General features: G+C 37.8%; 1 protein-coding gene across 1 annotated transcript; it reads right to left on the reverse strand.

Moving 5' to 3' along the window:
• Positions 1-7,490: 7,490 nt before the first annotated feature.
• Positions 7,491-12,855, reverse strand: LOC121200182 (C-C chemokine receptor type 3-like). Its single transcript, XM_041065271.1, has 3 exons — positions 12,778-12,855; positions 12,325-12,515; positions 7,491-10,220 (listed from the first exon to the last, which is right to left on the reverse strand). The coding sequence occupies exons 2-3, from the start codon at positions 12,492-12,494 to the stop codon at positions 9,368-9,370; spliced, it is 1,023 nt and encodes a 340-aa protein (XP_040921205.1). The 5' UTR covers positions 12,495-12,515; positions 12,778-12,855; the 3' UTR covers positions 7,491-9,367.
• Between the last annotated feature and the right edge of the window lie 377 nt (positions 12,856-13,232).

Here is a 13,232-nt window from a genome sequence, read left to right on the forward strand (position 1 = left end):
AGCAAAGATGCACTTGAAAAGAAAAAAAAAGGAAAGAGGAAGAAAAGAAAAAAGTGTTAGGAAGGGAGGAAGTATAATTAGCAGAATGGGAATGATACACAGGAAGTCCACAGTTTTCTTCAGCATGCATCTTGTGACTGTATCATATTTTATCTCCCTTGTTGCTGTTTATAAGGTTAATAATAGCAGTTGGTTTTTTTTCCTGTCTTTAAGTAAACTTTTAACAAGGTTATAACATACTGTAAATCACAGTTGAGCTAACAAAGATGTTTTCAGTCACAAAGGGAACAGAATTCCAACACAAAAAGAAAAGTTCAGCTTCAGGAGTTGGTGTTAAAGATAGTTTATGATATCGAAGGCTTCAAAGGTTAAACCAATTTCCTCTCAAATCTGGGGGAAAGAATTTCTGCATTTCTCACATGTGATGCAGGTTTTGGAATCACACAGCCTTGTCGCCTTGTTCTGATTTATTTGGACTTGAATTGGGGGCTTCAAGGGAGGTGGTCACGAAATGGGACACAGAAAAGCAGTGGGAGTGATTGCTTTTCTTTCTACATGTTCACAGAGGGATGACTGCAGCACACACAAACAAATCTCTGCTATTCAGTGCTGGTGTGAGCCAAAGCAGTCTTTGTGATTTCCAGAACAGATAAAATCAAGCCACGTTGCATGAAGATCTTAGTGATGGGTACAGATTGTTATCTGCAGTGAAGTTCTTAAGGATGAAAAAAAAAAATGGTGTGTGTTACTGCAGAGCACTGAAATTAAGTCTTCACAGCTGAAATGTCCACAGAAATAAATATAAAATGAAATGCAATTGCATGAACTTTAATCGACAAGATGGAACTGAAACGTATCAAAACACTGTCAAACACAGAGATGGAATTAAAAATCTGTACAAATCGAAATAAGTTAGCCGTTATCTTGTTTCCACAGGATATCTTACCACTGAGCTAACTGATTTTAACAAGCAGATATGGCACAAGAAACAGAATCAGAAATAAAAAGCCAAAGTCTGATCCTTAGGGTTTTCTTACATAAGATGAAGAACTGAGGTGAACTGCAAACTTAAAAACTGCCTGTCAGTGTGTTCATAATCTATAATCAACTCATTCTACTTTCCCCACAGTGCTGTTGCTCTAATCAAAGTAAGCAAGAAAAATATCCGAATGTTTAAAAATTACCAGTACAAGGCAAAGAGACTGTTTTCTTTCTACCAACCAATATAAGGTGTTGGATCGAACAAAAAGCAGATAGATGTCAAACTTGTGGCTGTGGATAGTGCTGAAGGAGAGGTCATGCCACATCTTTTCCTTAGACCTCTTGACATTGTGTGTGTCCACAGCGACATGGAAAATGATTGTCAGTACACTCTAGAACTGAGTGAATTTATTTTCCACTGTAAAGACACAAAAACTGTTTATCGAACTCTTTCTTGACGATCTGGCCTCTGTGATTTCTTTTGTTTTAGTTGGTAATGGTTGGTCTGTCTTGTTTTGGCTCTTGAGTTTTATTCAGTAATTCTTGTTTTAGTTTGAAATCCTGATTCTTATGTACGTATTTCCTTTTTTTTATTTTGAAGTCTTGTCCTTAGTGTATCTGGTCTTGTTTTACTTCCTGTCCTACCTTTGTGATTGTCTGCCCCACCCTAATTGGATTCACCTGTTGCCCATCACTGCTGCATATATAAGTCTTGTTGTCCCCCTGTGTTCTTGTCAGTTCATCATGTGCAGTTACTTGTTTGCCTCTGGGTTTTCCTCTGTTCTTCCTCAGTTTGAGTTTTTCTTCCTGAGCCTTTTTCTCCATTGTGGATGATTTTTAGTTACTTGTGTTTTAGTTTTGTTTCCTGGCCCTTTGATTCCTGAACTTTACACCAGTGAGTTTGAGTTTAAACAAAAGGGCTTTTATTCACTCCTCTGTCCGTCTTGGGATTTCTGCATTTGGGTCTTCTCTCCTTCGTGTTCCTGACTGACCAGTGTTACAGTATCTACAGACACAACTTCTGTTTTTTTTTTTTTAACATTAAAGTGATAATTCATCCAAAATCTATCAAAATATTTGCTCAGGAATATTTTTCCACTTCTCCCTCAGTGGAAACATGATCCACTGAGGGAGAATGAGACCATCCACAGAAAAAAACAACAGCCTCAGTTATGTCAGCAAGTTCCCACAAATGACATGAAGGACCTCCAGAGGCCATAGTAAGCGTAATCAAGGAGGAGGAAGTCAGGTGACATTATTATCACCAAAACATTCGACTTGAACATGAAAGACAGTTGTTTCCTTAGTCTGCCTATTAGATTTGACCAAACTATTCCAATGTGAGACAGTGACTTCTGTTTTACACTGTTCTCAGCCGTAAAGTCAATATAATGATCACAAAATATTTCCTGTAAACTGTGGTTTCAAGTAGTAGATGACATTGATATTTAATATTATGCTGCTTTTATTATTTTAGCAATTTATATAAAATATGTCTTTAATATTACTTTTTAAAATCTTTCCCATTGTTGGAAGAGCTTGAATCCCAAAGTATTCAGCAATGACTGCAAGAGTTGTGCATTTGACAAATAAAGCCTTTGAACTCATCATTAAAGGGAAACTTCACCAGTTTTACACCTCAAAGTGTGTGTTTGGTTGGGGCTGAAAAATGGAGTTGGAAAAAGTCATGGGTTGTGGAATTGTGTTTGAAGCCAGCAGCATCACCTCCAGGCTACATTTGGAGCTACTAGCAAAACACTTGAATCTCCAACTGAACGGTAGAATTGCATTATGGGTAGTGTAGGTGGCAGATTTTGTCAAGGAAGAGGAATGTGCAAAATAAAAAGGGGTATCTCTGCTTCTGCTGCATCAATTTTGGTACTTTATGACGTTGTAGCTGTTTTATAACTGTCCATTGTGAGTTTGACAATATTATGGGAGTGCAGTGCTAAATTGTTGGAGACTCCAACAGCTGCTCTGGCTGGAGGTGGTGTCCAGCTTAGGCAGCACAGTGTTCAAAAGAAAATGTTTTGTCTGTTCGCACTGAACGGCCTTTAGTTTTACACGTTATCGCTTTAATGTGCTAAGAGCCATCACAGTTCACTTTGTGGCTGCTGCAATTGTCGGTGCGTCGCTGTTGCAAAGCTCCATTTTGCAAAAAAAAGTGAAAAGCTATGAGGACAGTGGTTTCCGCAGAGACAGCACATGTTCACCTCTGCATCTCTCACACAGTTTGTGAGTTTGGCCAGTTAGTAGTGATCTCCTACTCTGTGACACTTGATAAATACAGACTCAAAACTTTAAAGGAGACACAGCTATCACACGAATATTCACACATAAAACTAGAATGTACAACAACAACAGAAAATACTGTAAAAGTAATGCCAAAAGCAAAGGACTGTTGAGTTTCACAAACAGGAACAAATGAATGCTCTCTTTCTTCCTTTCTTTTTCTCTCTCATGTATTTTGTCACACATACACACACACACTGACACACACACACACAGAGTCAGCAGTCAGAAGAAGCACTAGTGCAGACCCTAAAGCCATGTTATAAGTCAAGACGGGGTGCAGGGTGCATGTAGCTCTAATCCTCCAATTAATTCTCATTCCCCACAAGTAGAGGACCCCTGAGAGCTTCTTGACACTTCCATTAAAAAGTAAAAATGAAACACAGCATGAAGGTGAAGCAAGAGAGATCTCTTTCTTCTGCCCATCTCCGTGGAGGGCAAAGTTTTACAGCATTATTGGCAAATAGTGAAATTTTCTTTCCTTTTTTTTTTCTTGTTCTCATGTGGGGGACGAGTTAGAGGCTGGTATTAACATAACACAATGCATTTTGTACAATACCAGGAGAATAACACAAAGGAAGGGAAGTTTATTTTGTGTGTGTCCTTGTCGTTGATGAATGCAACAATTTACTGCACACAGACTGATAATTCAGGAAACAAATGGCAAAATAAGCAGCTGAAAACAGTATTAGTCACCAGGTTTTAAGATCTTTCTCAGACAACATTAATCAGATTTAGTGTGTAGATGTTAGTTTAAAAAAAAAGTTTTACTGACAATGATGTTTAACCTTTGAAGGGGAACTCCACTGATTTTGAAAAACACTTGTTCACAGATCTGTTGCATCACTGCTGATTTTGGATTCTGATCTAATTTTACTTTTAGTCTTTTGGTGATGTAATGGAAAATACTAAGCATTTGCAATTATCCTTCGTAGGACCTTTTGGCTCTGTCCATGTTTTCTGCTGTGTCAGCAACCACAAACTGGTCTGAGCCAATTCTTCCTCCAGGTGCAATCCTGAGAGACCTTGAGATAACAACTGGTTTTGATACACTTTTGCATAGCTATCCCACGGTTACCACATAAAAACCCTGAGAACTAGCTCTCTCTTCTCTCTGCAGACTACTTGTTACTCTGTATTGGGCATGAGCCTCTTTGCAAAAATAAAGTCTTTGCAAGTAAATAAAGTCTTTATTCAGTCTCCTCATAGAATATACACTTTTTGCCCACAACAGTGAAAACATGTATTAGCTTTAGTCCAATTTAGTCTCGCGTTTGTCTTGCATGTTTAATTTTCACGTCTTCTAAGCATCTTGTGGCTACAGTTACCTCCAGCATTGTTGTGTGCAGTAACCATGGTTACAGGTGCTGTTCTCGTCTGCTGCAAGGTTAGTGGAAAAGGCTCTGTTTTCTTGTTCTCTCACACACACACACACACACACACACACAGTGTTCATGTCACTCTGCTCTGCAGTAATACAACAGACTCATTCTCCTCGGTAAATCTAGTTGTCATTTGCTGTTTGAACAGGACCCTTCTCACTCTCTGTCCCTCCTGCTCACCTAGCATTACCACAGCCAGGGTTCCCTGTTCTCTCTGCTGCAGAGCAGCAAGTAATTAGAAGCTGGATTCATCCGCTGTCTAGGTTTAGATTTTGAGAAGAAGCTTAATCGTTGGCCAACACCGATCCTGAAACTTGTTTCCTTTTGATAGCAACATGAAAGGTGGCCAACTGAAAGTAAAGCAAACGTTACATCTTCATGCACAGCAGTTAATGTAACATTTCCTCACCTTGTTATAGATGTTAGATGTTAGGGTGCTGGCCTGCATGTTTTTGTAGTTTGTCTCAGGATTGTAGATGAATTTAGCTTTTCTGCAAGAACCAGTAACATCACATAACATAACACTCAGAGACGGAACATTTCTGAATGTAAGGTTCTCCTTGTGGACAGTAGTGAAGCAGGTCGAACATCTAAATCAGCTTCTGAACAAAAGATATTTTGGGCAGTGGAAGAAACTGTTTTATTAATGAGGAGAGTTCACAGATGCAAACCGGTCACTGAATAAGACTTTGCTTCAAAATGGTAATTCGTTTTTTTTTTCTTTTTGTTTTTTCTTTTTTGTCCATTTAACCATTTTTCTTGTTCTTGTTCTGTTTTTAGTAAAAAAATGTTACTTAGTTTTAGTCTTGTCCTAAAAAATACAGCGGTAAGAGAAAGTATGTGAACCCTTGGAATTACCTGTATTTCTATATATATATTTAGTATGTACTGTATCTAAGTAACAGTTATAAGCAAGAACAATATATTTAAACAAATAACAGTCAAATCATTGTATTGTTTTTGTCCATACTGAATGCTTCACTCCATTGTCACGTCATCGTCATGGCAGTTCTTATGGTGATTTGAGTATATGTATAGTTATTTTCCAGAACTATATTTAAGACATTTTTTTTTCTTTTGTTTTTCACTGTGAGTACATTTCGTTGTGGTGCCTTTAACAGGCTAACATGACAACATGGGCGTGTTGTGTCACTGTGCTCCTTATCATTTAAAAAAGTTCCTTTACCTCCCCCAGCTTCTACAGAAATACTGTTGCACAATCCTCTGCTTCCTCTTTCCTCCCTACTGCAAAACATTTTTAATCTAAGAATCTTCAGTGCAATAATGTCAGACTCTTCTAACTTCTCCCTGGCCTTGACTCTGTTCACGGCATATCAGAGAAAAATGGATGGAAAGACCTCTTATCTGAAAGCATCACTTTCTGCTGAAGCCCCTTTTCATTCTTGACAGTTTGATTTTTTTTTCTTCCCTCTCTCCTCCAGCAGAAAGAATGGCAGAAATTTAAGTTTGGGTTACAATTTATCACTGAGGAGCATACAGGGTGGTATTTGACAGTGAGGGTAGTTTGACAGGTGATCTGCCAGAGCTTAAAAACAGAGCTCATGCTTGGGCCAAACTAAGACAATGTGATAAATAATGGTGTTTAGAACTGTGGCTGGTGAAATGATAAGCTAATTATTTTCAAGGCCATATCTCTAGTATACAGAAATATTTTCTAAGCAGAACTGTTTTAAAGGGTTAGTTCAACCGGTATTGATAGTTAAAAACAATCCATCCAATGTATGCTGTCCTCACTGACGGTAGTTGCAGGCAACGTTTCTTGCAGTATACAGCTAGCTAAACATAATATCTTCAACACTGCATCCTCCACGGAACAGGCCGTTTGTTGTATTTGGCAGGTTTTAATGCAGAAAACATGTATTTTCTTGTAAAACTACAAATAAGAACACAAAAATGCCGCCAGATAAATAAGTTGGCAAATAATGAGTAATATTCCTTATACAGCAATAAAGAAAATATACCTGGCATAAATCGATGGAACTGGTCCTTTAAATATGGAACTGCATATAAGAAACCAAGAAAAATACGTGAGCAAATATAACTCCTACAAACATAAATGACTCAACCAGCGAGTGCAATATATATACATGAAGCGGCAAACAAACCAAAACGATGTACTCAAACTACAGAAATGGACACATAAACGTGTCAATATAATTGGAATACGTATTTCACTTACAGATGAAGCCGCTTCAGCGACTGGATTACAAGGATAACACACACTGAGCTACTTCCTCTCTGAAGACTGAGAAAACATACTTCCTGTTTATGTCACTTCCTTTTTAACCTGCATTTTAACAGCCACCACTAGGTGGTACCAATATACATATAACCAAAATCATCAATTCCACTACACAATATTTGTTGAGTTGTTTCAGGCTTATGTTTTGGAACAACCGACTGACACAGCCATCACGTCCTTTTACAATGGATATTGCACAGAATCATCCCACTGTAAACACTCTTCATAGGGTGGAGGCAGGCATTTAAAGCTTACGCAAATACAACAAAAAATATCCGCCAGGTACTACTAGAAGTAAGTAAGGAAAAAAAATAGTTCTCTTTATGACAACATTTTTAGTTTGGTGGTATTGTGGGGAAATTGTCCAGATCAGTAATGCAATCATGTGGTTTTGTTGTCTTCTAAACATGAGTATGAACAACTTTTATTTGAACTTCTACTCAAATCCTCAACCAGTACAGTCTAAAATGAATGTTTTGGGGAACCAGGTAAAAAGGATAATTTGAAAAGGGATATTTATTGTGAAAATGTGCAGCATGTGATAACCAAAGCATGAGGAGACTGCAGATTGAAAGGGTTGATTTAATCGAGTTGCAGAAGCAAAGACAGGAGCCAAATCAAACAAAAATCATAATAATTGCATGAAGCTGTGCAGCTTTTTGCTCACAGCTCATTGTTTTCTTTCCATATAAAATGTGGTTCATACAAAACTTGTCAATAAATGAATCATTGCTTTGCATTGTCATACATAAATTAAGAGTAATTTTACAATGGCAATTTATTATAGACACAATTACAATAATAATAACTTTCATAAGTAACAACATAAGAAACAATATTAAGATTAAAACAGTCAGAACAAATGTAGTCATGAGCGGGTATTTGCAGGCTTGAGGCCATGTGGAAAATGACTGGACAATGAGTCTGCATGCTTGATTCATTACATGGTAAAAATACAGATACATACAAACCACTTTTTGAATATCATTCAAAGCCTTTAAAACATAAAGAGACTATGGATACATCCTTCCTAATTGGAAACTGTCCAACTTCAACTTTCTTTCACCCTGATGAATGTCACGCATTCATGAGGAGGTATGAGTTAGTGAGATTTGATGATTTACACAATCATCACCAGCAAAGTGCCAGATAAGACTTCTGGTTTCACAGTATTTGTGGGCAAATTTCATTTACTGAAGGGAGGTTCAAGAGTTTGGTTACCTTGGTGTATTCAAGTGGAGATAGTATTGGGTGTGCAATTTCCAGGGCACAAGATTGAAGGAGACAACTAATGCAAGCTCTGAGGAGAAGTAAATGAATGTGCTTCATTGTTCTCCCAAAATATGATCAAATATACAAACTACGTTGTTCAATTTGGGCAAATTTGTTCTTAATAATTTTCTAAACAGTCACAAATATTAATAGCACAGCTGCCAATGCTGTGCCATCAGAGCAATGCTGTGTACTGTGACAGAAATAAAGAGGGAATGGTTTAATATGGCATTAGATGCAAAAAAAAAAAAAGGTCTTTCTAAAGCAAAGTGGCCCACGACTGACATGAGAGGGTGTCAAAGGATATTAGATGAAAAAATATTATAAACTACAGAACTTTTCAACAAGTACTGAAGTGTAGAAGTGCTAAAATGTGCTCATAAAAGTGATTCAATCAAAAATACTCAGCAATGTGGTGAATAGAATTACTTGTTGATTGTTTTAGTTGTATATTTATCATATTTAAATGTCTAATTCGTTCAGTCAGTGTAATTAGTATCATTTGTTTTGTTCATACTGAAGATTCATTTCTAAATACGAAAAAACTGGTGAATGCCACAAATTTCTCTTAAATCACTTGCATGTTCTAGTTAAAAACAGATCTGTTCAAAATAAACACGATGCTGTGGAGAATGAGGTATGATCATGACATGTTCCACAGCTTGTGGAACATGTTCATTATTTATGGTTTATGACATGACCTTCCTCAAGATTTATCCAAGAGGTCTTTAATGCCTACATTTGTATAAACTGAGCCCAGTATGCCTAGGAATTATGTTTGTATTGAACAAATTTGCAGCACGTGCCTGGTGCAAAAAGTAATGTGCCTTTTATTCAGCAAAGTGGAAAGTCAGGGTTCACATCTTGTATGTCACTTCAATCAGGAGCATAGTAGGACACATTCCTGTAATTAAACTAAATAAACAAACTTAAATATGCCTCTTTGGTCTACATTAACCTGTGCCATGATGGCAAATAAAGAGGTAACAGGAGCTTCAATCGGGGCACCACTTGGCCAACTAACACAGTTTGAGCAGGTGAAATTAGCAGCATTGACTTCAATGCTCAGCAACTTGACAGTCACTAAAAGAACTGACTCGTCGCTTTCTTCAGGCGTTGGTAAAAGCACGGTTTGTTGAACACATGCCAGTGCTGAGAAATAAAGGGCTTCCCACTCCTAAAATCCATTTGGCGTAGTTTTTGTGGACATATTGCTTTTGCTGTTTTGGCTGACAGAAATGTGCGGCTTTAATCCTGGGAAGCGTGCCACCATTAACTGTCTAAAGTAGTTTTGGAACTTTTTCCCCACAAATGTGTAGAAGATGGGACTGATGCAAAAGTAAAGGTAGGCTAAGTTGCGAGTGATGTGGAGTGCGTAACCTCTTTTCTGCGCTTGCTCACAGCCTTTATCGTGCATCAACAAGGCAATGTTATATGGGGTCCAACAAATGAAAAATAACAGGACAATGATGAATATCAGCCTGACTGTCTTGAACTTGGTGACTATCCTGGATGACATGACAGTGATTGCGATCCTAACATAACAGTAGATAATAACAGCCAGAGGGAAGATTAAGAAAAGGAAAAGCTGAAGGTAAAATCCAGATACTCTCAGATGGTGCACATTAATATTATCCACGTCACCTGGAAACTCGTCACAGTAGGTTTTGTTCTCTATGTGATGAAAAAAAGTGGTCTGGAGAATCATCGGCTTGATGCACGCCAGGCCGCTGACCAACCATACCACAGCGCAGGAGACTGTCGCATATCTTCTATTCCTCACTCGCGATGCGCCCAATGAGTACACAACAGCAAGGTGTCGGTCGAAGGTCAGAAGAGTTAGAAAGAGGACAGAGCTGTAGAGGCCCAGATAGTAGACGCTGCCAACAATCTTGCATATGACCTTGCCGAAGATCCAGTTGGAGAGCTGCATGTAGACTCCCATGAAGGGAAGGCTGCTCATGAAGATTAGAGATGAGAACACCAGGTTCAGGAGCAAGATGTTGGTCACAGTGGTCAGCTTCTCAAACCTAGGAAATATTTTTTTTAAAATGTTATTAGAGTGAAAAAAAAAACTTGAATGTTTCAGAGGAATCCCTGATTCTGTGGTTTGGTTGGTGGCAGTGAAATCGTTTTGCAAATTTTAAGCTTCATAAAGTGTTACTTGAATTGGCTGTCCACAAAAGGCAGGCTTGCTTTGAAATAGCACACCTGTAGGGGTCAAACATTCAGGTTACAGAGTATATATATACATGTATATATATATGTATACATACATACAGACATACATACATACATACATATACATATACACATATATACATATACATATATACATATATAAATATATAAATATACACTAGGGATTTAGAAAGAGTTTGGAACCCTGAAGGGTTTTGTAAGATGGTGTTCATATATACTGTATATGACTGTCTCAAGACTTGTCCAGAATGTGAGGCTTTGTAGGACTGGGTGTAACACATCTGCACCAGTCTTCATTTTCAAATAAAAGTTTTACATCCAGTTAAAGAAAAAGTGAAATAATTAACTTATAATTTGACGACAAATTTGGCGTCAAAGTTGAAATTACATGAAATGAATCCACCTAAAACATGTGTGTAGGAAGCTCCGATTTCAACCTTACACTGAAAAAAATGTTTCATTGAATTTACTCAATTTTAATGTTGAAAGTGGTTGCACGCAATACATTCATCTAAATCTAGACATATTTTTTTTAAGTTGGTTGTACTAGTAATTTCAAATAAATTATATAAGCATTCATTATGTAATTCATATATTGTGGTTACATAATTTGTTATTGTGCTTTAAATTAAATTGTTTTATTCTACATTATGTAAAATATGTTAATTCAATTCACAATTTCATTTAAAACAATCAAAATACATATGTAGATGTGGGGGTTGCCGCGAAACCCGGTATACAACAATGAGTTGTGGCAGTCTGGAGCAATTTTGAACATTCTACATTTGTTCTCCCAACAACATGCAGTCTTGGATACTAAAGTATGATTGAGGTCTCTAGGGTTATGTTCAGGAGACTATAACCTTGTTAAAATTAAGGGAAAGAATAAATATTGAAAAAAATCAACGTTAACATGAGACAGGACATGTTTTCTTTTTTTTTTGGTATTTAATTTAAACCCCAATTCTTTCACCAACTTTAAAGGGATAGCTTGACACATAGGAAAATCTGCATTAGATGACAAGACTGATACCATATGAAGAAAAACTAAAGTAAAAAAGAGAAAATTACCCTACATAGAAAACCTTCACTCTCATTTCTGGCTCATACTATGACACTACTTGTTGTTACTATGGTTATTGGTCACTGTTATCATAACATTTTGCAAGCGGTTAACATCTCCAGCTTCAGCGAATCCCACTGTAGGCCCTTTCCTCTAACTTACAGTGGTTAATGCATACTGATGTAATTCATTCATCTGTAGGCACAGTTGAAAAGTAGAACTAAACAGTGTTGAATTGGTTTTAAAGGCCAGTGGTTCAAAGTGGTTCTTTCCCTTCTTTGAGCTGTCACCCTGTCAACATGCAGCTAACATAGCATCTTTCCAACCCTCCATAATATACTGCATTATAAACATTCCTTTCAATCCGAGACAGAGGGAGATTTTCACATTTTGTTTCTCACACAGGTAGAGAGCAGGGGTAGAGACAAGGGGGACGAGAGCTGGCATGGACAGTGACAGAGTAGAGGTAACTCTTATGGGGCTTAGAGAGAAGAACCTTACTTGCTGAATAGCTACTGTATTCCTCTCTCTCTCTCTCTCTCTCTCTCTCTCTCTCTCTCTCTCTCACTCCTCTCTGGACACAAGAAGAGATATCATCAGGTTCTGACAACCTGATGATATCTCCAGTCAAATCCACCAATGCCCCAAATGGTCAAGAACTGGAGCCTGTCATAGAACTGCTCCTCTTCAATGTCCCATGCCTCCCAAATGTCAGAGACTGAAACTGTTTTATGGAGATGCTGATTCAACTTCATGGAGCCTTCTCATATTTTGTCCACCCATTTATACATAATAAACATTTTAAGTTAATTATATTTACAATCCTAATACTTTTCCTTAAATTAAATCAAATTTGTTAGTCCACTCACCGATGGATGATGACCAGGACCAACCCATTGCCAAAGAGGCTGAAGAGGAACATAAAGTAGTAAAGAATGGATAGCTGAGCTCCCAGATTGTTGTCACTGTCCCTCTGACATGGTGGGATCGGCGTGTGTGGATCTTCACTATAGTCGTAATAACTGGTTGTCGATTCCATCTTGAATGTTAGCCGGAAAATCTGCCAGAGACACAAGTGCAGCCATCAAACAAAATATTCACCACACGATGCAGTCGGTATGAATTTGAAATTTTAAAATGATCCATTCTTTTAGAAATGTTTCAAGTTATAAAAGAGCTTTTAAATTCTGCATGTGTGCTCTTGCAAGCCATGCAAATATAAGCCAGAAAACAATATGCTTAGCTGAGAAGCTCTGAGAAGCCCAGTAAATAAAAGCAGATGTTTGTGTGAAGGAGGATCATGCTAAGCTGAGATGACTTACCGTCTGGCCAGCAGAGAAACTTCTGTTTGTCTGTTTCTGAAGGCCAGAGCTGTCTGACTCGCAATGAGTTCGAGTCACTCCGTGGTAACTCAGAGAGCCACAGTGAGGAAGTAGCCCAGAAGTGTGTGTGTGTGTGTGTGTGTGTGTGTGTGTGTGTGTGTGTGTGTGTGTGTGAGTGAGGTGTGTGTGTTCATACGGTGGAGTGACTGGTTGAAAGCATGACATAGTGACACACACACACACACACTTTGCAGTGGTCTGTGGAACTGTCTCACAGAAATGAACAAGGAAGCTGAATTTTTACATGTAAAGTCAGTCTTTAAACAACCTAACAGACTAAAATATATATTGAATGACACCTTTCATTTTTTTACTACTTAAATTTAAAATTCTCACAATTCTCTACAGAATCTGCACTTGGCAACTATGGTATGGTCAAGGTTAAGGAAGTTATG

This window comes from Toxotes jaculatrix, chromosome 20 (genome assembly GCF_017976425.1).
Source record: "Toxotes jaculatrix isolate fToxJac2 chromosome 20, fToxJac2.pri, whole genome shotgun sequence".
NCBI lineage: Eukaryota > Metazoa > Chordata > Actinopteri > Toxotidae > Toxotes > Toxotes jaculatrix.

Excerpts from the sequence above, each read along its gene's own strand:
- LOC121200182 (XM_041065271.1), bottom strand. The coding sequence starts at position 12,494 with ATGGAATCGACAACCAGTTATTACGACTATAGTGAAGATCCACACACG. Across the intron at positions 10,221-12,324 it reads GTCCTGGTCATCATCCATCG|GTTTGAGAAGCTGACCACTG; the intron begins GTGAGTGGACTA and ends AATATTTCCTAG.